At 39.6% G+C, this 27,850-nt stretch overlaps 1 protein-coding gene across 4 annotated transcripts in view; it reads right to left on the minus strand.

Annotated features, from left to right (window-relative positions):
* VWF (von Willebrand factor) overlaps window positions 1-25,293 on the minus strand; it is a 247,354-nt gene extending 222,061 nt beyond the window's left edge. For 2 of the 4 annotated variants that reach the window (XM_042469124.1, XM_042469122.1), the window contains exons 1-8: window positions 25,184-25,293; window positions 21,477-21,531; window positions 20,065-20,202; window positions 17,362-17,464; window positions 16,839-17,047; window positions 13,264-13,388; window positions 5,111-5,327; window positions 1,113-1,235 (exon numbers count right to left, since the gene is read on the minus strand). In XM_042469124.1, the coding sequence (XP_042325058.1) occupies window positions 1,113-1,235; window positions 5,111-5,327; window positions 13,264-13,388; window positions 16,839-17,047; window positions 17,362-17,464; window positions 20,065-20,202; window positions 21,477-21,531 (970 nt within the window). In that variant the 5' untranslated portion in view covers window positions 25,184-25,293. Of the gene's footprint in view, window positions 1-1,112; window positions 1,236-5,110; window positions 5,328-13,263; window positions 13,389-16,838; window positions 17,048-17,361; window positions 17,465-20,064; window positions 20,203-21,476; window positions 21,532-25,156 lie in introns of those variants that run through there. The other 2 variants (XM_042469123.1, XM_042469125.1) reach the window with 2 other exon arrangements.
* Between the last annotated feature and the right edge of the window lie 2,557 nt (window positions 25,294-27,850).

Raw genomic sequence — 27,850 nt, forward strand, 5'->3', positions numbered from 1 at the left:
GGAACTAACTTGGAACAACAAATTAAAACATACAGTTTGTCAAAATCTCAAAGATCTCTTCCCTATTGTCATTCTCTTCTCCTTTTGTGTCTTGTCTTTTTAGATTGTAAGCCTGAGGGCAGGGAAATACCTTATTTACCATTTGTAAGCCACTCTGAAAGACTTTTGGCTGAAGAGTGGTGTATAAATACTCTAAATAAATAAATAAAATATTATAAAATCTGTCAAATATGGTATTTAACACCTGGAAAATTGTGTAAAATATATGGAAATAGAAACAACAAATGATGGAAAAGTACAAAAGTAAAAGAAACACTATCATATGTGGTGGACATGTGTGAAAGTAAAAATGTTTTGGCTGCAAATCCACTATACAATGAATATAATAATGCAAAATTTAAACCAGAAATATTGCTATTAAATACAAATGGGGGGGGGGGGAATGGAAGAATTATATTTTACATGATCTCAGCTATGAGAATGATTTATGCCTGAGTGTGCAAAGATGGAAAGATATCATCAATAAAGCTTGGCTAATAATATTGTACAATATGTTAGAAATGGATAAATGTAAATAAATAGATAAATGATGCGCTTTAGATATTGAGATAGTATATTGAGAAAAACTTTGAGAGAAAGAAAGGTTGTAAAAAGGAAGTAACAAATGATGTATGTACAAATACAATTATATCTTACTTTGTTTCGCTTTTCTTATTTTTCTAGGCTATGTCAGGTTAGATTATATTCAACTGTGTAAAGGCATGCAAGGATTTTATAAATATGTTAATTTAAATTCAATTCTGGAAATAAAAATATTTGTTTAAAAAAAGAAAAAATTCAAAAGCAATTCTAGGATTTGCAGGCAAAAGCAAAGAATTAATGGATGATAACCAATCCATGCTGGAACACATATAAAACTTCATTTCTTTTTATTACATAGTAACTCTTTAATAAAACACATATACAATAACTACCTTACTTGAGGACATGGGGGTGAGAAGAGTGATAAATACTTCTCAACATTTGAAAACAATGCACTGATTCTTTCTTTAAATAAAATGAAAACTACTGCTCAAAGATTCCCTCTGTAAACAAATCAGTAAATATATTACCAGGGCAGCTGCAGCCATCAACACATTTTTCTTGACACATTTCATTGATATTCAAGCTCTGGCAAGTTCTGATACAAGGGGACATGCACTCCTTGTACTCTAAGCCAACTGGACATCTTGGCTCTGAAAAAAATAGGTGAATTTAAGACATTAATCCATTCAGCATCTATTAGAATCTACTAGTAGTATATTTGATTAGTACAATACAATGGTGGGTTACAAACCGCCATTTTGTCCGTATTCACTACATATTAGGGTTAGGAATGGGTGGTGCTTCCGCACCCCCCTAACCCTAGTACGCAGTGAATATGGACAATATGGCGGCGGCCGCTCCACGCGGCCGCTGCCATATTGACGTAGCAGACGCTGTGCGTCTGCACGTTGCACGGCGCTTATTTGTTCTTTAGGGGAAGTGTGACCCCGTCCAGGACTAGATGGCAAATCTCCCTGCCCGGGCTTGGGGTACCTATTACAAGTACCTCTGTTTTCTCTGGATTCAGCCTGAGTTTGTTTTCCCTCATACAGCCCATTACTGACTCCAGGCAGGCATCTAGAAGAGAGATGCCTTCCTTAGTCATTGTGTCAGTCGGATTCATGGAGAGAGAGATCTGGGTGTCATCAGTGTACTGATAACACCGTGCTCTATGTTTCCGGATGATCTGTCCCATCGGCTTCATGTAAATGTTAAACAGCATGGGAGACAGGATGGCACCCTGAGGGATGCCAGATGTCAGCTCTCTTTTGCGAGAGCAACAGTCCCCCAGTCTCACCATCTGGAACCTTCCTGAGAGGTAGGACAGGAGCCACCGGAGCGCAGTGCCTCCGATACCTAACTCTCTCAGGCGTTCCAGAAGAATACCATGGTGATGGTATCGAAGGCCATGATGGGTCTCAGTGAAATTGTTTAAGGCAAATAATCCTTAAAAATAATTTTCCTATATCATATAGAAATCTCCTTTCCTTTAGAATTCCTGTGACAGAATGCCAGAATATAGCTGAACTATGACTCCTAGCAGCTAACTCTAGATCAGACCAAATAGAGATAGTATAATTTTGTTTCTATAATTTTATTAATGTTTTGTATTCCTTTCTAAGTGACAACATCTTAGCTTGTACTTGAATAGAGAAACGCCTCTGAGCAGATCTCAGTGCTATTTTTAGTTTCTTTTTCAATAACCTACATTCTATGTTGAAACAGGGAGAACTATGCTTCTGGGAGCTTTTCCCAGAGGGTTTGGATGTTGAATAATTTTTCAGCATTTGGCATAGCTTTGTAAATGTATTAGTAACTGATAACCAATCAGCTGAAGGCGACCGAATTATATTGACCCAGTTTGCCACCTTCTCTAATTTGAGACTGACTGATATTGCAGTAGTATCAACTTTAGCCCTTCTGAGTCTATCATTTTGACACAACTTTTGATTATCTGTGATCCATCTATCAGCCCAACTACTTGGTCTTAGATCTGAACTACCCTGTAGATTCATACTCACCAGTCACTTTCCCCAACAATCTCAGAAAAAAATGTCAATTTTGTTTCTCGAAACACAAATAAGGTCTAATACCCCACTAGAGTTAGCTGTGTGAGATGTATAAGGATATATGTAACTATCATCCTCCTCTCTGCCTCCCAAAATTTAAAGGTTGCATTTGAAAATTAAAGATACCAAAGACGATCCAGCACAATTGCTTTTTTTATCTCTAGAATACCATTGTGGGTGATTATCAAAGAATTCATTTGGAAAATTATTCTTTTTAGCAAAATCATGAAGATATGGACCTAATTTAGCATTAAAGTCACCCAAAAGAATTATTACGGATTGAGGGTACGAAAATAATTCCTCCATTTGAACTTCTAGACAGGTCCACAAGTTGATATTACAGAAGGGAGATGAAATAGAATGGATATATACATTTACCAATATGAATTCAAAATCCTTATGTGTAAATTTCATGACTAGAGAATAATTTCTCTGCTTTTAAGAAATTTAAACAAGTGCAATTCTTGTTTTAATAAGAATGCAAAGGCCACAGGCCATGTGACTATTTGGATACTTTCCCCACTAACAGGCTGTTCTAAATCAGGTGAAGGAATAGGACATGATGGCACAGTCAGTCAATTAGTATCTGTGTCTACAACAATATTATCGATGCATCCCGAATAAACACAGTTATTATTTAGGTGATGGTCTTTAAGAGATGAAGGGGGTATTTGATCAGTAGTATATTTGATTAGATGGAAGGAGGAGGATAATCTGAAAGTCACTAAAAGCAGCTTCTCAGTGGCTGAAAAAAGAGCAGTTGAAAAGTGCTCCTCTTTTGGCTGGCACCATGGCAGACTGGGCCCACTGCACTGGCTACCATGGCATCAATCCATCTTTGGATGGGGCAGCTTCACACCACTCCATCGGGGCTGTCTATTTAAGCTCTAAGATGGTATTTAAGCTCTAAGATGGTATTTAAGCTCTAAGATGGTATTTAAGCTCTAAAATGGTAAATATATGAACAGAAATGTATTGTATCTTTTAGTGAACATCTGACATTTGACAAAAATGACTGATTTGGGGGGGGGGGACATGCAAAAACGGTTTAATCCATTGTAACCTCTGGACAAAATCTCATTGTCAGATGTTGTTTGTTAGTTTTTAGAGATTTACAAAACCACAATCTGTAAGCAGACAAGAACTTGTAAGTGGCTCAAGGTTTTGCCCAAAAGTTACATTAGATTAAATAATTTTGAAAGACCCTACAAACCTACCTTACTAGAATTAATAATGGCCCAAAACACATGGGCCAAAAGTGTCAATTTGAGGCCAATGTAGGGGCATGGTGTACAGATGATGTACGCCCCCAGATCAGAGCAAAGCTGCACTAGGACTGCCTAACGTGGCCTGGGGCTGCTGCCAAAATGGGTGCAAAAGACATGCTCCTTGTCAGTGGCCCATTAGGGGATTGGACTAAATGGCCCCTTTAGTCCTTTTCAACTCTATAATTCTATTCTTTCCAGCTCATAACATACATACTCATACCAGGCAGCACAATAAATTGTAAAATAGGTATAGGTTATGTTACTAGCAATAAAAGCAGTTAAGACATACAAAAAATGACTAAGCTATTGACTGAATAAAACTAAAAGAAAACAACAGAACACACAACAGAAAAACCCACTTGTGTGACCACTAATGGATGTTCTGAAAAAAATAAAAAACAACGGCAGAAATACTGCAGCAAAGTTGCAAGGATCTCACAACAAGTTTATGTGGCCTAAATGTAAAAGTAAACTGATCTTGGAGATTATCACACGGGGACAGGATAGGGACAGGATCGCTTATCCCGTCCATGACCCGAGTGAAAGTGATCTTGCAAATCACTTTCACATAGAAGCAGTCTGAAAAGTGCTTTCAGTCATTAACTGAAAGTACTTCCAGTCATCAAGGGAATAATGGGTTCTTCAGTTATTACCAAAGACTGTAAATGACAGGAGAAAGTGCTTTCAGTTGATAGCTGGAAGTGCTTTTCAGCCAGCTACCATGTGAAAGTGATTTGCATGATCACTTTCACTTGCACTTCCTGGGCGGCTGAATGACAGGTTCAGTATGTTTGTGAGCGAAAGTGATTTGCGATTGGCTAGGAAGGACCGGAAAGGGATGGGAAAATGACATCCTATCCCTTATGTGATAATCTCCCTGGTTTGCACCTTCTGATCTAATGTATAGATCAGAATGGGAGCCAGACTTCTGATCAACATATTAGTGTAGAAGTGCAAATCAGGTCATATTTCACTTGGAAATGTACTTATTATAAAATGAATACAGAACATCATAAATGAATGTATATTGTAGACATATTCATGAATCATTATAAAGAATAAAATAATAAGGAAATGTGACAAATAGACTTATGAATGTACACATATGAAATTGGCATGGACCATAAATGGTCTGAAGCAACAATCTCTAGAAGTCACTGATTCAGAATTTCCATGTTCAAAACTTACGGCAGGCACTGCTGGCTGCCCATGCTTCTAGAATCACCCCTTGCTGGGCACAGCTTCTTGCATACTCCAAAAAAACTGGGCAATGGCAGTTCTTATCCTGGGCACATTTGCACATGTCTTCTTCACATAGATGAACAAATTGTTCTGGATCAACCTCATGATGGCATTTGGAAAATATAGTTGATGTCTTTAGCAGTTGGCAATTTTCTATAACAGCCTGCAAATAAAGAAGAATCAGAATAATTACAAATGTCTTAAAACTAACCTCACAAAATAGGGCTGAGAGTGGGAAAGGATGTTACAAAGGGACTCTTCAGATGTTTTTGTATTCCTCCACACCATCCGCACCATGACTTGTGGCTTGAGAGAGATCAGCAGTGGCCTTCAGGTTTGCGTGCTCTGTCTTCTGCTGAGTTTATCCACAATGTGAGGAAAATTAGAATCATAGAATTATAGAATTGGACGAGACCACAAGGGCCATCCAGTCCAACCCCCTGCCATGCAGGAAATCACAATCAAAACATCCCCAACAGATGGCCATCCAGCCTCTGGTTAAAGACCTCCAAAGAAGGAGACTCTACTACACTCAGAGGGAGTGTGTTCCACTATTGGACAACCAATCCAGGTAATCCTGAAAGTTATTTTTCTTAGAGTGACAGGTGGAGCTAAGTACTTCAACAGTCTCTATAGCAGTGAGAAAGAAATGTATGTTCTTTTTCATAATCTCTGCTTAGGGACATTCTCTTGAAAACAGAAAATAAGAGAAAATAAGAGAGAGACCATGTATCCTGAATAATGAAATACCCAAGTCCAACAATGAAATAAATTTGCATTGGGTAATAAATTGGCAGATTTTAGTTCAAGGGTCATTCAGATTTCATTAATGCATTCCACTCTCTTTAATGCATAGCTTACATTACTGGAGACTAGGGCTTTGTCTACATGGGCCAAAGCGGCTGTTTCCCACCACACACCCACACACTGTTCTAGCGTTGTCCTACTTGGACAACACATCCCAGTGCACATTCCAAATCCTAGTTCTAGTGTGAGCAGTCTGGATTATATTTGGCATGTTCTGCAGCAGAACCAGGATATTACAGACTAAAAATGGTTTAAAATAATATACTTCTTGCTTTGGATCTTCCATGGAGATCTAAAGCCCTCTGTTTCCACACTGCAACAGCTGTCTCCATGGGTATCCCACTGAGCTGCCCAGCATGTCCACCATGGGTCACTCGTTCTGAGGTCAGAATGAAGCATCCAACATTATGACTATCAGCTCATTTTGATCTTAGAACTGAATGACCCACTGTGGCAGAGGGATACACTGGGCAGCTCAGTGGGATGCCCATACAGACAGCTGCCACAGCGCTGGATAGAATCATAGAATTGGAAAACAACCCAATGGCCATCTAGTCCAATGCTCTACCGTGCAATAAACACAATCAAAGCACTCTCAACAGATGGCCATTCAGCCTCTGTTTAAAGACCTCCAAAGAAGAAGAACCACTTTCCAAGGTCAGGGCAGCTGTAGCGGCAGGATACTCTGTGCTGCCCCCAGAAATACACAGGGTTTTTTTTCTTTATGGAAATGCATGTTATATGATTGTAAATATTTAGAATCTCTATGAATTCTCTCAAGTCATATACTGCAATTTATCATACTATAATATGAAGTAGGTAAAATTAATGGTGCCAAATTCAGCAGGAAAAATAACAGAGAAAAATTAAAATACAGAATCAACTATGTGAAATACTTTAATAATAAAATAAATAATAATAATAATAAATTTTATTTATATACCCCCTTTCCAACAGATCAAGACAGTTTACAAAATGCATAAACAATTACATAAGCAAGTACATAACACATACAAAACTAAAAATTCATCCCCTTAACTAAATACAGTTAAATTAATCAAAATGCAGTTAACATCAAAATACAGTTAAATTAATTACTTTAAAATATATTAAAATATACCCTTCCCTACCAGCTAAATGGACTGGTCCTGGTCCTGGTCCTGGTCCTGGTCCTTGCTCTTGCTCTTGCTCCCTCCGAAGCATCTGCCCCAAAGGGGTGACCCCCCCCCCCTTTAGTGTCACTCCCACTGGCAGCACACCAACCACAGCAGGCACCTAGCATTTATCCCCTTCCCAAGGAGAACAGGTGTTCCTGGCAGGCTACCTGAGGCCTGGTCCTGGCAGGAAGCAGTCTGAAGCCAGTAGTCAACCAGGTGAGATGGAGCATGCAGGTAGCAAGCAGCAAGTCCACACAGCAGCAGGACATCTCTACACATCTTTTTCCTGGGGTGGTGGGGCGACCTGTTGTTATCTTAAGAAGTCCTCCCCCTTAGAGAAGAACTGACGAGACAGCAGTAGGAATAAGAGGAAAAACTAGAGACTCCCTCAAATGGCTGCCCTTCTTTTGGGGCACTGAAGCCTGAGGTCATGCCTGGACCTTTGAAAAAGGATTCTTACACACACACACATGCACAATGTAGGGAGAAGAATCAGAAAAGGCATTCACATCCACCGCAGATGACAGCAGAATGGGCAGTATGAAAGCTCCAATAAACTGCTAGGATTCAGTAGCATCTGGATGAAGTGAAACTATCCTAACCAGATCAGCAACACTCCACCTTGATGCAAAGACCCATGACAGTAGATTCAGAGCCTGTCTTTGAGCTGTTGTGGCTGTCTACAACACACCTCACTCTCAGACCTGCCTGGCTTCTTTGACCCTTGTCATGTTTCCTCAGTGGTACTTCTAACTATTTTGTAGGAGATTACAGCACTACACACTTCAAGTGTTGCTATTTTACTTTAACTGCTCTGGCTGCCTCCTGCTGAATTCTGGGATTTGCAGTTTAGGGCGAGGCATTTAGAATATTCAGCCAGAGTTGTCTTAAGTCTCACTGAACTACCAACTTCAGAATGCAACAGGAGGCAGGCAGAGCAGTTAAAGTAGAATTAGCAGCGCTTTATGAGTCTAATGTGATAATTTCAATAAAATCCTAAGATCACAGAGTTGGAAAAGACCACGAGGACCATCAAGTCCCTCTCCCTGCCATGCAGGAATATACACTCAAAGGACCTCTGACAGATGGTGTGACAGAGTTACTGGGCAGACTTGGTTGGTTTCCTGACAACCAATCACTGTTCTGGCTGATTGTGAGGGAGGGGCTGCAGAGGAAGGAGTAGACACAAAAGGCAGGAGTGAGTGGCTGAGTTCACTTGAAGGACAGATGAGAGTTGAAGAGGACTTTAAGAGAGTTGAAGGGAATTGAGTTAAGGGAAGGTTTGAGTTCAAGAGAGGTTCTTGAGTGAGAGTTCTACGGAAAGGTTCAGATAGGGAATCTGGCTAGACTTAGGCATTTATCAGACGGGGTCTTTGCAGCTCAGATCCGGAGTGTCTGTGGATCGGGCGATTCGCATTCACGTGATAATGAGAATGTATTTTAATACCTGGTTGCTTTAAATGTGAGCCCCTTCCATGGGGCTTCCGTGGGACTTCCAAACTGAATCCTTACTGGCTCCTCATTTTGGCGAGTTTGCTAAATAAGTGGATTGACACAATTCGCATTGGGGCTTGGTTCGAACTCACTGCGAATTGGTCTGGTGTAGAATCCCAATTTGCTTGTGCTCCTAAACACCATCGCAAGACCCCTGGGTTGCAAATCTCCCATGATGCCCTGGTGGAATTTTGCCCCATTTGCTTCTGGTGGCCCTTTTCCCTTTCAGGACAACCGGGGCTGGGAGTGATCATTGCTCCATTGGAGCTCTCTCTCTCCTTCCCTCTCCTTCCCCGCTGCACCTTCTGCAGAGCAGCCTGGCCAGCGAGCGCTCTCTCTCCCTCCCTGACTCTCTCTCTCACACACACACACATACACACACAGCTTCTTTGTTGTTGGTGGTAGTGATGTGTGCACCTGTGTGTGTCAACTGTAGGGCAAAAATCTGGGGGAAATTGTAAATGGGGGGTTGAAAAAGGTAGAAAATCAATTATGGAATATTTTATTTTATCATGATTCAGGAAAACCAAAGCCAAAAATGGTCTTTATCCTAGTTCTTTTTGTGGGCCTTCACATCTCTAGTCTGCACTCAAGTCATTTCTGGACTTATGGCAAACCTAGTCAGAAAGGGTTTGATTTTGCCATCCTCTGAGGCTGAGAGAGTGTGACTTGCCCAACTGGTTTACTTGGACGAATTGTTCAGAGGGGGTTCACCCTTGCCATCCTCTGAGACTGAGAGAGTGTGACTTGCTCAGTGGGGTCTTTTTTTTTACACCCAAGCAAGGGGTCAAACCCTGGTCATCCTCCACTGCTGCCTCTTGCAGCACTTACTCAGATGCATCTAGGTGCTCCAAAATATGTCTTTGAATTCTATTATTATTGTTATTATTATTATTTGAAAGAAAGAAGCTGGCAGCATGAGCTTTCCTAAAGTCTGCTTCCTCAAATGCATTTAGTCTCAGAGGTGCAACAAGATCTCTATAAGGATGTATATTGATGTTTTTGAAATAGATTATTTCCTAATGCAGATGCAGAGGAAAGGGATTTCAATCCAGATTATAGATATGAATGAAATGAAACATGAGGCTGGAGGGAGAGATGGAACTCCCAGAATTCCATAGCACTGAACCAGGACAGTTAAACTGGAGTTAAACTGGATTATGTCTCAGTGTGGATCTAACCTAAGAAAAGGCAACTGCTACAAAAGGAAGGAGAGATGTAGCTGAAATAGATGAGGAGAATGACAAGAGGATAGATATAGATGTGGACTATCTATAACAATCTATAATAAGGATTTGAAGAAGCACCATACTGTCTCTCCGTTTCTCTGCTTCACCTATGCAAATGACATGAGTTTTACTCCCACTGCTACTATCACCATCACCACCAATGCAGAACTGAGCTGGCAATGAGTTCTTGAAGCAAAATCTCTATGATACACCACTGTCTTTGATTCTTTCCCATGAAACATGTAACACCCTTGCACAGCTCATGCTCATTTAAATGAAGATAGTGATTGTGAATATCCCAGAAGACTGCTTGCACCAGTGGCAGATCTGAATTGCACTCTGCTGGGACTAATAATCTTCTGCCTGTGGTGGCCCACATTCCCTTATGAAATGGCAAGGCTGACTCTGTCCAAAGTGAGACTATTCAAAAGTGGATTGAACTGAAAATTACACCCCAAAAGTCCCATATTGTTTATACACAACATATATACAATAACAATATAAATATTTGTATGTACAGTGCTGTGTAAATTTACAGCTCTTTATAAATAAAGGATAATAATAATAATAATAATAATAATAATAATAATAATAAATGTTTTGAAAGAGGAAACTTTCTGGTTCAGGCTACAGAAATGAAACTGCTGTATTTTGCAGATTCAGGAAGCTTTTATGGCATTTTCAAACTTTAATATATTTGTCCTCAAAGCAAAACCTTGTTCTATTAATAGCAGTCTAGCAAAACCAATGCCTGCTGAAGAATTTTGATCTTTTACATGAAGAACACAGCTTTCTTTGTTTGTAGCCTCTGACTCAGTGACAGAGGACTCTCCCATTCCTCTGCTCATTCTAATGTGCCATTGTCAGCTGTAGATGACAGAGAACAATAACTGTGATTCAGATGAAATTTTGCCTACTACCCGCCTGTAGAATTTGCTTTGTTCTTTCATTCTCTTTGCATACTGTTTGTAGGGCTTCTTTGACAAGTGCTTCATAACTCTGAACCTTTCCAATGGCTTCAGTTGATGTTAAATCTGTCTGATGCACCATACCTGTTACAGAATTGTGTGAGAAGTCCTGTTTGGAGCAAGGAATCTTTCAAAAATATGGACAGTCAGACATGGACAGCAAAATGGATTGATACAGATGTAGAGAATAGACAGGTTGGACTGGGATAAGTACCAGCCAATCATGAGCCAGCGGCCTTCAGCCAATAGCATACTGGCTGGGAAATGTTAAAAGTTCCATGCTGGGAGTTGGGATGGGGCAGTTAGGGATTGTTGAGTCCAAGAGCGAACTGTTAGCTGGGGTTTGACTGTAGACCAAGACGGGTCTGTTAGGTCCAGAGAGGGACCTTAATATATTTGGAGTCTGAATTGTGCTATGTTCGGAAGCTTCAACTTAGGGATTAGTTTGTTTTTTATTGTATTGTATTTTTCATTGTACTTCCACTGTTGTTAGCCACCCGGGATTCCTCGTTGATTGGGCAGGATACAAATAAATTATTTATTTATTATTATTATTCAACTGGTCCAAAATATGGCAGCCAGACTGGTCACAGGAAAATCAAAATTTGACCAAATAACACCCATTCCTGAAATCTTTGCACTGGCAGCCTATTGGCTTCCAAGTACAGTACAAGGCATTGGTCATTACCTATAAAGCCCTACGTGGCTTGGGTCCAGGTTACTTGAGGGAACGCCTCCTCCCATATAATCCTTTCCACACACTCAGGTCGTCTGGGAAGAATTTATTGCAGCCAAAGAGAACTAGATTGGTAGTGACTTTCCAGAAGACCTTTTCAACAGCCACTCCGAAAATTTGGAATGATCTGCTGGAGGAGATCTAGCTGTCTGTGTAAAGTTTCTTCCCTCCCAGTGTTGGATCTTTACACTATTTACCTTGTTCCCTCTATAACAGTTTGTCTGTTATCTCCATCCTTTGATGAACTTCTACCTTCCAAAATATTCTCTCTCTCTCTCTCTCCCACATAACTCAGTTTAAAGCTCTCCTGATCAAAGTTTTGAAACTACTGGCAAAAAATGTTTATACCAACTGGGGTAAGGTGCAACCCATCCCATGCCAGAGGTCCCCCTCTCCTAAAACTGCAGGTCCTGATTCAAGAATCCAAATCATTCTCAGCCCCCTATCTGCGGAGCCAATTGTCCATATCCAGTATTTTTGTCTCCCTTCCTGGACCATGCCCGTCAACTGGAAGAAGAGATGAGATGACAACCTGTGCATCCAGTTGTTTCAGCTTCCTACCCAGATCCTCAAAATCTTTTATGATATTCTGAAGGCTGTGCCTTGCAGTATCATTGATTATCGTGTGTACCAAAGGAAGTGGTAATGGTCACATTACAGATTTTTGCCCCAAGGAGACAACGCACCTTCTAAGGCTCACAAAGCACTCTCTAAATAAATATTGCCAAAGAAAACCTGTGATAGGGTCGTCATAAATTGGAAATGACTTGAAGGCACACAGCAACAACAATCAAGAAATTAAGACTTAGAAAGCCACCTATTCAGGAACTAGATAAGATCCTCAAATGTAAATATACTATAATTGAATACCAAAATCAGTATTATATATATATAATGCTATTTCTGATTTTATAGTATTGGTATGCAAGCTGGATATGAAGAAAACTGAAAGGAAGGAAATCAGTTCATTAGAAATGTGGTGCTAGATTAAAGTTCTACATAAATATACATTGCTAGAAAAATAATAAGTAGGTCCTAGAGCAAATCAAGCTTGAATTCTTCCCTAGAAGCTAAAATTACTAAGCTAAGGCTGTCATACTTAGGACCCATCATGAGAAGACATGGCTCACTAGAAAAGACAATGATGTTTGGCAAAGTAGAAGGCAGTAGAAAAAGAGGAAGACACTACAGTATTACAGGTAGATGGACTTACTCAAGGTTGCCATAAACTGAAGCTAATAACAACAAGAAGAGACCATGTTGAACTCCAAAATCAGTATTAAGTGCTGAAGAAAAATTAAGTGCCCTCCAACCACTCAACCCCCCACCCCCACCCCTAAATGTTGAAAGTGATAAGAAAGAAAACATGCTGGTATTGGAACACCTTGTACTTCTACTTTTATCACTTTCAACAAGGTTTGGTATCTGTACATTGACATCTATTACCTCTCACCAACCCAATTTTTAAAAAGCTTTTCATGGAAAATGCATGCATCCTGGTATTTAAAAGCATACTTTGAAATGCTTTGCATACAATTAATAATAGCCCCTGAGAAAGTGGGAGGTTGGAGTTTGTACTTACCAGGTTTATATTCATTTCCAATATAACCAGCCACTTCCTATCAACTTTACAAATGGTAGCAACATAGCTCAAGGAGACCTGTTTAACATGGTCCCCTTGCCACTAAAAGAAGGTTACTGCACCAACCTTATCTGCCATCTCAGATGAGATGTTGCAAGTCTGGCTTGGTGGGGTCACTCGCTGGCATCTCTTTTCTTCTTCGTTCTTGGCCCATGAATTAGCAAAATTGTAGCTGTTCTCTTCCAGAATACCTGCAATTAAAAAAAAGGAAAAGAAGTGCATGAATCTGATAGCCTGATTATACTCTGTGAGTAAGAACAATAGGTAATCTGTTGAAAAATATTCAGTTACAAAGCAACAGTCTCTTTTCAACTTGTTTCCCAGAATAAAGAGAATGAATTAACCCTCAGGAATAACTATATTTGTGCCTGTGAAAAGCAATGCCAATTGGATAGGTTCTTCAGAAAATAATTTACTGTTTTGAAAGATGCTATATATTTCTCTCATGCAGGAACAGCTTTAATCAACTACACATATGTGATGGCTGGGTCTCCAGCCATCTGGGAACTTCTCCTGAACACAAAGGGTTAATCTGGGAGGAGGTGCATGCTAATGAGAGATGACATCACATGCTAATGAGCTGTGACATCATAGCTGATGTAAGGTCTAACTGACCAATCAGAGAGTAGGACCGCGAGATTCAAGAACTTTCTATGGGGAATCTTTAAAAGGACTTCTGCAGCCATGCGGTCTTTTGTCTCTCCCTGGAACCTCTCCTGAGGGGGAAACCAGATGCTGTCTCTCTGAGTCTGGGAGACACAGACTCAAGGGAATGCAGGTCGAGAGGCCAGGGGGCCCTCCCTGCATCCAGGAACTCAAAAGGACTACAAATCCCATCTGTTGTGAGTAGTTAGGAATGTGTTAGCTAGTGCGTTTAGGCCTTTTGTTATTTTCAACAATGGCTTGCCTGGAATGAATTCTGTAACTATGTTCTTTGACCTGCAAGGCAAAAGGGGCTTTGCAAGAGTGTTATAACTTCTTTCTATCCTATTCTATCCTTTTGTTTAAAATAAACTTCTTTCTTAAAAAGCATCTGCTATCTCTGTACTCCTGTACACGTGCCTTATTCGGTCACTGATTGCTGTGGGTTAGCAAGAAAGGAAACTAGATCTCTCTATTCCTCACAAGTCTCAGTGTGTGTGGGGAAGGAATTAATTCACTGAGTGGTGGCAGCGGAAAATATAGTTCTTTAAAGGGATCTCCCTGAGAGTAATAGCCACGCACAGGGCTTTGCTCCCAAGGAATCACCACATGGTGGCAGCGGTGGTTTTCGGACTGTTGGAAACATTGCTTGCTGGGGCAAGAGTGTGTTCCGCTCTTGGAGTTTGATTTTAGTGTGATGCTCTGAAGAAGTTCTCTGTTCTCTTTCGGAATCACCACAACATATTTGCATAAAAATATAAGAATATTCATAATGATGCAACTTAGATGGGCAGGATTCTGGGAATATTGGTCTATCTGTGCCTGGTTCAACATTTATTAACTGTGACAGAAAATAAAATCAATTCTATTATGAGTTAAATATGAATTTTTCCTACACTCACATAATTCCACAATTAAATTATTGATTATATTATTAGATAATTAAATGAGGGAACAAGCTAAACAGTTAACAAATATTTCAGTCCTCTCCATGATTCTTTACCCATCTCTTTTTTGAAAAAAATAATATGGAGACCCCCAACATGAAGCCAAATGCCAGCTTAAGGGGACTGGGGTCATGTGTTGGCTCTAAGAAATTGTTTTTACCCACACAGGTAAAAGGACTCATGGTAGCTGGATTTATTTATTTTTTCCTGGATGTGTATGTGCACATATGCCAGTATGCTTGCTACCCTAAAAGATAGGGGAACTTGGGGTCCCCACCAACAGGGTCCACATTTCCTTGGTATTTTGTTTGAATTGTCAGCTCATAAGGAGGTCTGTGAGAGGAGGATAACTTTAGGAATCCATTCACTTATGGACAGCAGAACTAACTTCATAGAGACTCTGGTTTCAGTGACTATAAAGGTTTTGTTTAGGAATGCGCAAAGATGCACACAAACACACAAAACCATTTCAACCTTAAATAACCATACAAGGCTAACAAAGAGAAAGGAGTGGAAGATAGGATAGTGAGAAATAAGGAATTAGAAAGAGAGATAATTACTAATCCTAAAGATAGGTCCATGAAAAGTAGAACTTGGCAAAGACAGCATCTGACAGCTATACAGGGAGAAAGTGTGGTCTGCTGAATAAAGGCCATTAGATTATGCATTCCATGGACTACTAAAACATTGCTCGATCTCCCACTCTTTGGCAAATATTTGAAATTCTTAACTAGCAAAGGGCATATTACCACTTACAACTGTCCTTGGTATCCCATAGTGAGTAAACACAGCTTTAAGCCTACCAATCACAGTTCTTGCAGTCTTTTCTGGTAAACCTAATACTTCTGGAAATTTTGAAAAGTAATCAGCCACCAACAAAGAAATAAAAAGGAAAACGAAAATTGTCTTGTTCAAAAATATCTACACCCACCTACTGTACTTTGTTTGTACTTCAAAAATCTCAAGTGGTTTAAGTGTCTCCTTTTGATTGCTTGGAGCTCATGATGTAAAGAATATTTGTCAGTATTCGAAAAACAATAGAGATATCTGTTATTCGGAGATTTCGAAAGCTTTTTAAAGGGAAGACATTTTGAGCACTTCTCAAAATCCTAGCATTGGAAATCCTAGCACTGGAAGGGATTCCCAAGGTTTATCTGAACCAACCCCGTTTTTGGGATACATCACACTCTTATTCATGGATATTCTGAACTCTCCTTGCCAAAAAAATTTTTTAAAAAAATAAAATGCAAAATAAAAGTAGGTTTGCCTTAGCATCACCTTGAGAGAGTGGAGAGAGAGGTTTGTCATGCCCTGCCTCTGAGGCTGAGAGAGTGTGACGGGCGGGTGGGATGCAATGGCAGGAATTCTGCCATGGATAAAACCTAGCATTCGAAGACATTCCCAGGGGTCATCCAAACCCCCCCTTCTACCATGAAGGAATACCTAGGGATTGTAGTTGAAGCTGAGAGCCTGTGACTTGCCCAAGGTCACCCAGTGAATTTCTATGGTGAAGTGAGAGGCTACAGTGCTAATCCCAGTTCAGCCATGTAACTCCAAAGGATGACATTGGCTAAGTCACACTCTCTCGTTCATGGATATTCTGCACTCTCCTTGACAATTATTATTATTATTATTATTATTATTTTATTATGCATCACCATGGGAGAGGTGCAGAGAGAGAGTTGGCCATGCCCTGCCTCTGAGGCTGAGAGAGTGCGACCCTCCCAAAAGAGAAGAAAGGGCAGGTGGGGTGCAATGCCAGGAATTCTGCCATGGATATAGCCTAGCATTCGAAGGGATTCCCAGGAGTCATCCAACGCCCCCCTTCTATCATGAAGGAATACCTAGAAGTTGGAGTTGAAGCTGAGAGCATGTGACTTTCTTGTTTGAATTCCTCCTTGGTTATTTCCCCATTTTTTCCATTTTTTAAAAGCATGTTCCATTTAAAAATTAGCTCAGTTGAAAGTTCCTTCGTCATCCATCCTAGTTTCTTGAGACACCTTCCATTTTCCTTATTATTTATCTTGTCTCCTGAGCAATATGTAATCTTACCTTCCTGTGTCATGAAATCATCTTCAGCAAAGGTATTGAAATTACCACAGAGCCCACAAGTCTTATTATAGTGGTTTTCTGCAAGGATTATCTGGATGTTCCCACTGATGTCAGCCCTTGCCACTAAGCCGTGCTCTTCACTGGATAACTTATAATAGCCTGCCTCTTTTTCTATAAATACTCCATTAGATGCATAAGGTATTGAAATCCTGTTGTGAGAGAAATAAAGGTTCCTTAATGTTGGATGGAACATGTAATATATTCATATTTTCATGCAGAGATGGGCCAGAGTAGTGCAGTGGCTGGGTGTTGGAATAGGACTTGGCAGATTTATATTCTAGTCCTCACTGCATCATGATATTCAATGACAGAGTTAATCTTGGGTAAATCCTTCTTTCTCTTTCACACAGGGTTGTTGTGAAGAGAGAGAAAAGCCTTGTACAGCACTTTAAAATCATTGGAGGAAAGAGGATATAAAAAAGTAAACAAATAACAATATCATTACTGCTATCAGAATATTTACCTTTTGTCACCTACAGTCATGGTGCCATCTAAAAATAGATGAACATCAAAATATTCTCCAAGATACAAAGAAAGACTTTTTCTCTTTCCATTCTGGTAGTTACCTTTAAAAGAAATGAAGTTATGGGTTTAATAGCTTGCTCCTCTTTTTAGGAATGAGGACTTCCTTCTAAACTGTTTCCTTGTATTTCCACACACTAAAACTAATCTTGGAATTAATATACAGATTGTTCACAATCTGGCTTTTTCTGAGGTCTTTCAGTGGGAATAAAAACGGAATCCTCAACTTGGATGAGGCCACCAAACAAGCATAGCCCAGTACCAAAACAGCCAATTCTGCAACTCATGCTTACTCTGAAAAGGCCCATTTCAATAGGATGTAGTCTCAGGTGACCCAGAGCCATGCTTCAGCTCTGTGTGTACACATCAGTCTAACTCTGAGTCTTGATTATAAAAGAGGAGAACTGCCACCAGGGAATGAAATGTTTATATTTTTATCACTTAAGTATGGACAAACTTTTAAACCTTGTCCATACTTCACCAAGGTTGTAAGTTCTGAGACAAGTAGATTAAACTTCATTTCATAGTACCATGACATCTAAAATCCATAAAAAGTGATACCTTTATTGGACCAACCAAATGAAAAAAAATACATGTTGCAAGCTAATAAACCAAAATTATGGAGATTATCGCATTGCTTTTAAAGTGCCTTCTCCCCGATGGGATAAAGGCACATTAAATTTTAAAACTGGGTGTTATCACACTTGCCGGTGGCTGGGAGAATGCAACCCATATGCAGCCTGGATCCCAGCCATGCTTATCCACTGGTTTTTCAAAAACAAGATTTTGGCATATGGGTTGCATTCGCCTTGCCACCAGCAACTGCAGAAACATCCAGTTTTAAAATTAAATGTGCTTTTATCCCGTTAGAGATAAGGCACTCTAAAAACAATGTAATAATCTCCATGACAGCATAGTTCGTGATCATTGTATTTGTGTAAGAATTGCTTTAATCTTATTTTGGCTCATTACATCACCAAATTTCAACAAATGGCAGTCATTTCTTTATCAAAAAGAAAACACCAGGGTTTAGAAATGACGCTTTTTGAACAGGAATTCATAGAAGACCAGTGGCCAAACAGCCTGAGGGATTTTGGTGGTTTTAGTAATCTTTTTACTAAAAATAAATCTTTTCAAGCTTTTAAAAATATTTTAAATACTGAATGACATATGCCAAGGAATCATTACTGGTGACAATTCCCTGTTATAGTCTCCCTGCCTCTTTAAGGATGCTTGTCTCACTTCCATGCTTTATGTACAATGCTTGTGTATCCAGGATCCACTACACAATTTTCATCCACCTGACTGTCTCAATTTTGTAAGCAGAAGGTGCTTTTTAAATGGCCTTTGAAAGTCAAAGAATACTATCTAACATGGTTTTTTTTGGTTTGTTTTTTGTTTGTTTGTTTGTTTGAACCAGAAATGTAAGCGTTTTGATTTTCAGTGTAGCTAGTAGCACTGAAAAAAGTCTTGAGTTTTTGCAGCTTAGATGGGAAGAAGCCATTTTAACAATCCAGAAGAATGCTGCTACAGGTTGTCTGAAATGGTAGTGCTAATCCAAAGACTTAACTAGTAAAAGATAAAGGTAAAGGATTCCCCTCTGACAATGTTGTCAAGTCGTGTCTGACTGTAGTGTTCATCTCCGTTACTTAGCCAAAGAGCCAGGGTTGTCAAAGATAACTCTGTGATCATGTGATCATCTACTTGCACCTTTACATGCATTTGAACTGCTAGGCTGGCAGAAGCTGGAACTAGTGACAGGAGCTCACTCCATCAAGTGGCACTTGGGCCTTGAACTGTCAAACTGCTCACCTTGCAATCATCAGAGACAGCCTCTTAACCGCTGAGCCAACATGTCCCCAAACCTAACTGGACTTTTATCTGCCCTCCTGCTCTAGTATCTTTCCCTCATATATAAATGTAAACATCTATCCTAGTAACTTGACTCAAGAAAGTGAACAAACATGAAACCTAAGTATGAAGATGCTTTTAGTGGTTTAAGAGCTTGCAGGTTCATAGACTATGGAGTTGAAAAGGACCGCTAGGCAATCTTATTCAGCTTTCTGTCAATCCAGCACCTCCAGTGCTACCCCATCTATGATATAGAGCTATCTAGCCTCTACAAGAAAACGATGCTGTTCAACTGCTCATGTGCCCAGGTAGTTGTAATGTTCCATGAAAATCTCCAGTCTTTTCATTTTCCAAGAACTGGCGTTCCTTGCACACAGTGGCTCAGCCGAGACAGTTTGCTCCCTGAAACATTGGCCTCCTTATTCCCTCCTGTTCTCTGCACCTAATTTAGAACAATATTCTTAACAATCTTTTTGCACTATTTAGACACCAATTTCTGCCTCCACCTATTACTCCCACCCCAAGCCTCTTAACACATATACCCTTTATAGTTCTGTGGCAAGCAGCCTGCTTCACTGTGCTGCACTTTATGACTGACCTTGTTCATAAGTTTGGAAAGACAGAAGCCACTTGTTGGCTACACATTAAAATTCAGAGAACGAACCTCCTATGGACACTCAGCTAAAATGATTTCTGGATGTTCCTTACTGAATAACAGAAGTAACTGCATCAAAAAAGAAATTTCTAGCTTCTTGAACCAAAAACCAGGTTTCAGATATCAGCTGAAACTCACCCATGAGTGAGAAGGTTCTCTTTTGACAGTCTCCAGCAAGCAGATAACTGCAGTCACCAGCAAAGTCATATAGAGAGTCATCAAATGTTTTAATGTGGCTACTTCCAAAAAGACTACAGCGTGCAAATTCAGTTCCATCTGGAAGACAAATTTTTGTTGCTACAGAAATTACAATATATTACTGTAAACTAGCAACAGAGAAGAAACTTAAAGAACACACAAAAGTAAAAGTAAAAATAGTAAATGCCATTTTTTAAAGAGCTATCTCAGCATATCCCCATGGAACAAAAGGAGGACAAAATATGTACAATGATTTTGATCGTGAAAATAGCTTGTCCCTAGCAAATAGAGATAACTGGTCCATGGAGGTGGGGACAAACCATATAAGGTTGTTTCTCTGTCATACATTTAACAAAACACTCTTTTATTGGGGACATGGCAGCTGAAGGAGAAAATATGTTGGATAATATTGTACTACACTCATATGGTGCTGCTATTCCACTTTTACTGCTGTGACTGCCTCCTGTGGCATTCTGGGGTTTGTAGTTTAGTGAGGCCTAAGAGCTCTCTCTGACTGAAAATTCTAAAGCCCTTTCCCTAAACTGCAAATCTTATAATTCCACAGAAGGCAGCCATAGCAGTAAAAGAGGAATAGCAGCACTATATGAGTATAGTGCAGTATTCTCTGGCCATGGTGCTTGAATGTAAGAGAATATGGATAACATTAGATAAATATTTTTTTAATATATAAATAAAGGAACAACAATACAAAAATTATCTCATAATCATGTGACATAACACTGCATTCAGCAAAGACACAGAGTACAGATGGTATACAAGGAGTGGACATACAAAGCTTCCTTGTGCAAATTTTAGACAGTAGCCCATGACTGTCTATTCTGTGGCTCACATTATGCAAGTCAAACTTAAGGCACATCAAGGCTGCATCTACACTGTAGAAACAGTCCAGGATGACACCACTTTAATTGTCATGGCTCAATGCTATGGAATTTGGGGATTTGTAGTTCATTGTGGCACCAAAGTGCTCTGACAGAGAGGGCTCAACAACTCACAAAACTACAAATCCCGTAATTTCATACATTGAGCCGTGGCAGTTAAAGTTGTGTCAGGGTGGATTATTTCTACAGTGTGGATGCAGCCCAAGTAAGAAAAAAACTGCTCCAAGTTGGCAGTGACTGATCAGGAAGGAAATAGTGGAATCATGGTGATTAGTTCAGTTAAAAGACAGACCCATAGTGCAGAAGCTGTGAGAAAGACTGAATTCCATGCTAGGAATCATTAGCAAAGGTATCAAAGATAAACACTAATTTTGCTCGCTTGTTTGTTTGATCAAGAGTTACAGGATGATGTAACCATGCAAGATAGGAATTATAGACATCATGCCTTCTTACCTAGTTTTGGGAGAGGGATTGCTAGAAGCAGTAGCAAGACCCAGTGTTCTACCATCTAAGAAATAAACAAAGCAGAACATTTCCTCTAGATATTGTCTATATATATGTGTGTGTGTGTGTGTGTTTTATTAAATTTAACAATAACGTCACACATTTAAAAAACAACAACACCATTTACAAATTTTAAAATGCCTTCTTTCTACCCTTCATACCTTGGTTCTAATTAATAATTATTGACATTCTGTTACTACCCCTTGACTGATCCTCTACAAATTAACAATACCATTTCTTGAGTTAGCTCCCTGTTCTACTACACCTAAATTATTACTCTTCTGAACCCCCTGCATAATGATCTAATTTTTTCTTAATATTCTAAACTGAAGAGAACACAATACAATAATTAAATTCAAGCATCAATCTCTCTCAATGAAACCAGTAAGCCTGAAAACTCCATAGATGTGCAGGGCAGTTCTATGTCCATTGACACTGAATTAAAAGGAATTTATCTCATATAGATATGCATAGATATTTCAATCATGTTTGATGTCTACTATTTTAATTTTAATTAGAATGCATCCCCACCACCACTAACCCTAGTCATACTTGACATTAATTGGACACTTGGATTTCTGTTGGATAAGGTGTATATACACAAGGATACACTGTATCACAAATATTTAACCACTGATTAAATGTTCTTTATCCCTCAACCCCCTTACTATATTCCACCTACATCAAGTACAGGCCTATTGGGAATATTAAATTTTACACTTGTTACAGAAGGTGTGCATTTCTGTGGCTCATAATCAGCAGTCTTAGGCACTGTGCAGTGACCCAAAGCACATGTTCAGACAGTCTCAGTTACTTCATCAGAGTGAAGCTCTCCACATTAGATGTCACATGTCTGCAGATTTCTGAGTGTGTGCACTGTAATTTACAATCAGTTATCCATTCAAGGCTTACATACTTGGAGGGGGAGCTATATGGATTATGCATATGTTGGCATGTCTGAAGTCTGTATTGTGGCAAGAGATCTGTGTTTCATACTCCTGGGCTTAATATATATAAAATCAAAGAATCCTAGAGTTGGAAGAGGCCATAAGGGCCATCTAGTTCAACCCCCTGCCATGCAGGAATTCACAAACAAAGCATCCCCTACAGATGGCCATCCAGCCTCTGTTTAAAGTCTTCTAAGGAAGGAGACTCCACTACACTCAGAAGGAGTGTGTTCCACTGTTGAACAGCTCTGGCATTAGGAGAATGTTCTAGTCTCCTAATGTTGAGGTGGAATCTATTTTCCTGCACTTGCATCCATTGTTCTGGGTCCTAGACTCTGGAGCAGCAAAAAACAATTTTGCTCCCTCCTCAATATGACATCCCTTCAAATACTGAAACAGGACTATCATATCACCTCTTAATCTTCTCTTTTCCAGACTAAACACCCTCAGCTCCCTAAGTCATTCCTCATAGGGCATGGTTTCCAGACCCGTCACCATTTTTGTTGCCCTCATTTGAACATGCTCCCGTCTCTCAACATCCTTTTTGAATTGTGGTGCCCAAAACTGGACACAATATTCCAGGTGTGGCCTGACCAAAGCAGAACACAGTGGCACTATTACTTATCTTGATGTAGATACTATACTTTTATTGATGCAGCCTAAAACTGCATTGGCTTTTTTAGCTGCCTCATCACACTGTTGACACATGTTCAACTTGTGGTCTACTTGGACTCCTAGACCCCTTTCACATGTACTTTCATTCAGCCATGTGTCTCCCATCTTATATCTGTGCATTTCATTTTTCCGCCCTAAGTGCAGTACCTCACATTTCTCCGTATTGAATTTCATTATGATAGCTTTGGCTCAGCTTTCTAGTCTATGGTTTATTTTGTATCCTTTGTATATATTAATTTTGTATACTTTTGTTATATACATTGTTTGTTACTCTTTTAAACAAATATAAATAAAACTTTGTATTTGGTCTTATGAAATACATTGTTTCAACATGAAATATTGCCTACAGCATCTGGTATTCATTCCATCCAAGTAATAACCAAGCCTAATCCTGCTTAGCTTTTGAAATCAGACAGTATCTGATGCCATCATACGCGGGCGCGCTTTACACGGACTTGAGCTTACGCACTCAAGCTGCAGGGCACACGCAGGGCAGAAGGGGAGGCATGTCCCATTCAATTGAATGGGTGTGTGCGCCCGTTGCGCCCCACGTGCCGCTGCACTGCCACGCCGCCGCGCACGAGCCCCATTGTTTCCAATGGGGCTTGAGCATAGGTGGAATTCGCCTTACGCAGAGAGGTCCGGAACAGATCCCCCGTGTAAGGAGAGGGCGGACTGTATTGTAGAAGAAATTGTATATATTGCCATATTTTTATTGTGTGAAAAGATTCTTTGTGAATCAGAAATCTTTACTGATCTGCCATATGCCAGATATATGAATATGAATATGAACTTGAATATAAGCCAGAAATTACTTCTAGAACAATGTGGATTACTCAGTGGGCAGCTTTGAAAAAAGATTATAAAACACAGATACATAGAAAGGCATACTCCTTCATTACTTTGGAAAAGGTAAACTAGGAGACGTAATGGATAAAATAAGAGACATGGAGCAACATCTCACTGAGACCATTTTACCCAAGTTCATTTGTGCCAATTTTGATGTAAAACCAATTATTATGTACTTTTGACATAACAAGAGCATTTTAAAAGCTTATAAGATTCAGAGAATACAAACAAAAATTTTAACAGAATCACAATATTACTCAATTTTGGCTCATAAAAGTCTTGGGGATAGGTTGGCAGGTTGCATGTAACAGATTTCCAAAATTACCCAGGCCTGCCATCCTAAAGAAAGAATATCTCTAGAAGAGTACTAATAAAAATAAATGAAATTCTATTGATAGTTCTAAATGCAATGTACCATCATAACCACTTCACAATGTAGTTTAAGATGACGATATGGACACTATTTTTAAGGCCATCCAGTGAACTTCATTTTGGGGGCAGGAATGTGAACCTAGGCCTGTAACAATATACATATCAGTTTGCTGATCTTCATTTGCTCTCTTTGACAGCTGTTCTACTGTGGTAAATAGGAGATGTTCCTTACAAGAGACTTTTTAGAATTTCCTATTTTTACATATACATTCATGCATACTTACATGCTCTAGTTCATATTTAATTTTTACCTGCCTCTGTCACTGGCCCATGTTTTATTCCAAGAACACGTCAACATCAGATAAATTCAGAATAATGCACAATTACCTAAATATTTTTTAAAAATATACCCCACCTAGTAGAGTTATCTCTTTACAACAAACAGTAACATCAGATAATAAAAGAAAGAGTAAAACTTCATTACAGTATAAAAAAATAATAGAAGCAGCACAGGTATTTTAAAAGAATCTTCTTAAAACTGTCCACATTACAAATTGAAGAGGGCCAATTAAAAGTATTTAGCATTTATGATATACTATTGTAAAATTTGAAATGCATACAAAATCCCAATAACAATGATATTATAAATCACTAATGATGAAGCACTATCTTTTTTTATCCTCCTGCAAAAAGCTACCCATTGTAAAACTTCTCTTAAGACGCATAACGTTAATTATTTTCAGCCTACTGATCAACACTCTGCTATATTATCAATAAGAAACATACTTCCTTTTGAATGTATTCTACAGGTACCTTTGCTTCTCTGGAAAAGTTCAGTCCCCCATTAAAAATGGGCTTCCCCAATGGTCACTGGTCTTGAAGCCTCCCCTCAGAAGGTTACACTGGAATGGTCTGGGCTGGCTATTTGTTCCTATTATATAAGTCAGGAACTCTGCTTCATTAAAGAGGAAAGATAAAAGGTGACTGTCATTTCCACCCAGTTCTAACACAATAGTGTGATCAGGAAAATCAGTTGCCTTAATGGCTAAAAAGAAACAATGAAAGGAAGTTTATTAAATACTTTTACAGGAAGAGATAAACCTTGAAGCTTTATATGTGCACACTTGCATATATAAGTGCAAAAGGAGGAAGAATATTCTTCCTTAGGTACTGCAAATAAGGGGCTGTTCAGACAGCCCCGAAAAAGTGTCATGGAGCCGCCCCTGTTTCAGCCTGATCTGGCCTTTCCAGGGTGTGAAAAGGAGCCACAAAAAGCAGCTCTTTTTTGCACTCTGGAAAAGGCACCATAGTTGTGTTGCCACGGCTTTGCAGTGCTCCTTCAGTGCTACATTGTATGGATGCAGCGCTTGAGGAGCACCATAACACAGCACGCCATGTGGAGTGGCACGCATTGTCATGGCACCATGGAGGATAAAGTTGGGTGTGCATCATGTGGACGTGATGCTCCGACTCTGCCCCCAAGCCAGCCCAAAGTGTTTGTCTGTAGAGGGCCTAAGACTTTAACCAATCAAAAGGAAGAGAACTAAAGGACTGGCCTTTCTATCTTGAATCCTGCCAGTAGTAAAGTGTGGCCCACATAACATAATGGATACCCCTTATTTTTGAAGAGTTATTTTCTTCCTTAGAGAACAATTGCTGGGGACAATTCATATATCAATGCCTCAACATGACAGTACTCTTTGTAACGCTGGCTAAACAACTTGAACATGTAAAATAACTTGAACACATGAAGTAACCTATCTATTCAAAGTAAGACTTTCCAAGGTTTCAGATAGAACCTTTCCATACCAGTCATCATTTAGGGAAACACCTGACTCCGTCCAAAGTTTCTTCTATGTATATATTATCTATCTATCTATCTATCTATCTATCTATCTATCTATCTGATTTATAGTCCACCTTCCTCCTAATGTGGCCTACTATATAAGTGAAAACAAAATAGCTAAAACAATGAGTGCTGCAAAAGTATTACTTTTTTGAAATGTTTAGAAAGTATTGAAAAGTATCATTCCAGCTGAAACATTCATTTAAAGCACTTAAAGATAATGTGTTTAAAACAACATCAGCAACAACTACCTAGCACACCCAATGCAAATCCTTCTACCCCAACCAGTTAATAGTGGAAGGGCTGTTTGAATAGGAAGAGTTTTTTTTCTGTCAGCTGAGAGAGGCCACCCAAACCTTCCTTGGGAGGGGATTCTACAACCTGGGAGAAGCCACCAAGAAGGCTTTCTTTACCAGACAAGCCTGTCGGGGTAATGGAGCAAAGAGGAAACCTTCCATTAGAATTGTAAGACTTGAGCAGGCTTATATTGGAAGATACGGGGTTTCAGAAAGTTTTCAGTTAAGCTTGTAAAGGACTATATAGGTGATAACCAGCACTTTGGATTGTGTCTGAAATGGACAAATAGCTAATTAAGTTGTTTCAAAAAGAGAATTATAGGCCTGGTACAGACGGGCAAAATGTGGTGTGGTGGCGGTGTTACTACGGTTAGGGAGTGTGCACCATGCACATGCTCCCTAACCCTAGTAATAATAATATAATAATAATATAATAATAATAAAATGTATTTATATCCCGCCTCTCTACAAACTGCAATCGGGGTGGCTTACAAGGTTAAAATATACAGTCCAAAGCACCAGCCCACCCACCCCTTAAAATACAATTAAACAATGTGGAATTTAAAACATAAAACATACTTTAAAAACAATTCAATCAACTGTGGTGAAGGCAGAGATAAGCAATTTGATTTTCCTTCATATTGGCAGCGGCAAAATGACAGCACTGCCATTATGACGTGATGGACGCATACCGTCCGCACATCATGTCATGCTTGTGACATCATGAGTGCACCATTTGCGCACTTGGGTGTTGCAAGTGCAACGCAAACCCCCCGCTTTTTCAGGGTTCCTTTTCAACTGGCGGGAAGCCCCACGGTTTGGCCGCTGAGGCTTCCCTCCGGTGGAAATCCAGGCGCTGGCAGGCCACCTTTTTTGCGTGGTCTGTATCCTGCCATAGGCTCCGTATAAGCAGATCCAGACTTTGCCTAGACTGTAGAGATAATGCAATTGGACACTGCTTCAATTACCATGACTCAGTGTTCAAGAATTCTGGGATTTGTAGTTTTGTGAGATATTTAGCCTTCTCTATTAGAGAGCTCTGGTGCCATAACAAATTACAAATCCTGAGATTCCATACAATAGAGCCATGGCAGTTAAAGTAGTGTCAAACTGCATTATTTTTGCAACACAGATAAGCTCCTGGCCAGAAGGCTAGTCACAGCATTTATGGCCTGCAGAAGGTCCTCTGGTGTCCTCTGCTCCATTTCCCTCAGGTTGAGCACCTTTTTCCTTTTCTGAGAAAACTGAGGCAAAGAAGGTGTTAAGTAATTCTGCCTTTTCTCTATCCCTTGTTAGCATTTCGCCATCTTCCCCACGTAATGGCCCTACCATTTCCTT

Source organism: Sceloporus undulatus, chromosome 5 (assembly GCF_019175285.1).
Source record: "Sceloporus undulatus isolate JIND9_A2432 ecotype Alabama chromosome 5, SceUnd_v1.1, whole genome shotgun sequence".
In the NCBI taxonomy this organism is placed as follows: domain Eukaryota; kingdom Metazoa; phylum Chordata; class Lepidosauria; order Squamata; family Phrynosomatidae; genus Sceloporus; species Sceloporus undulatus.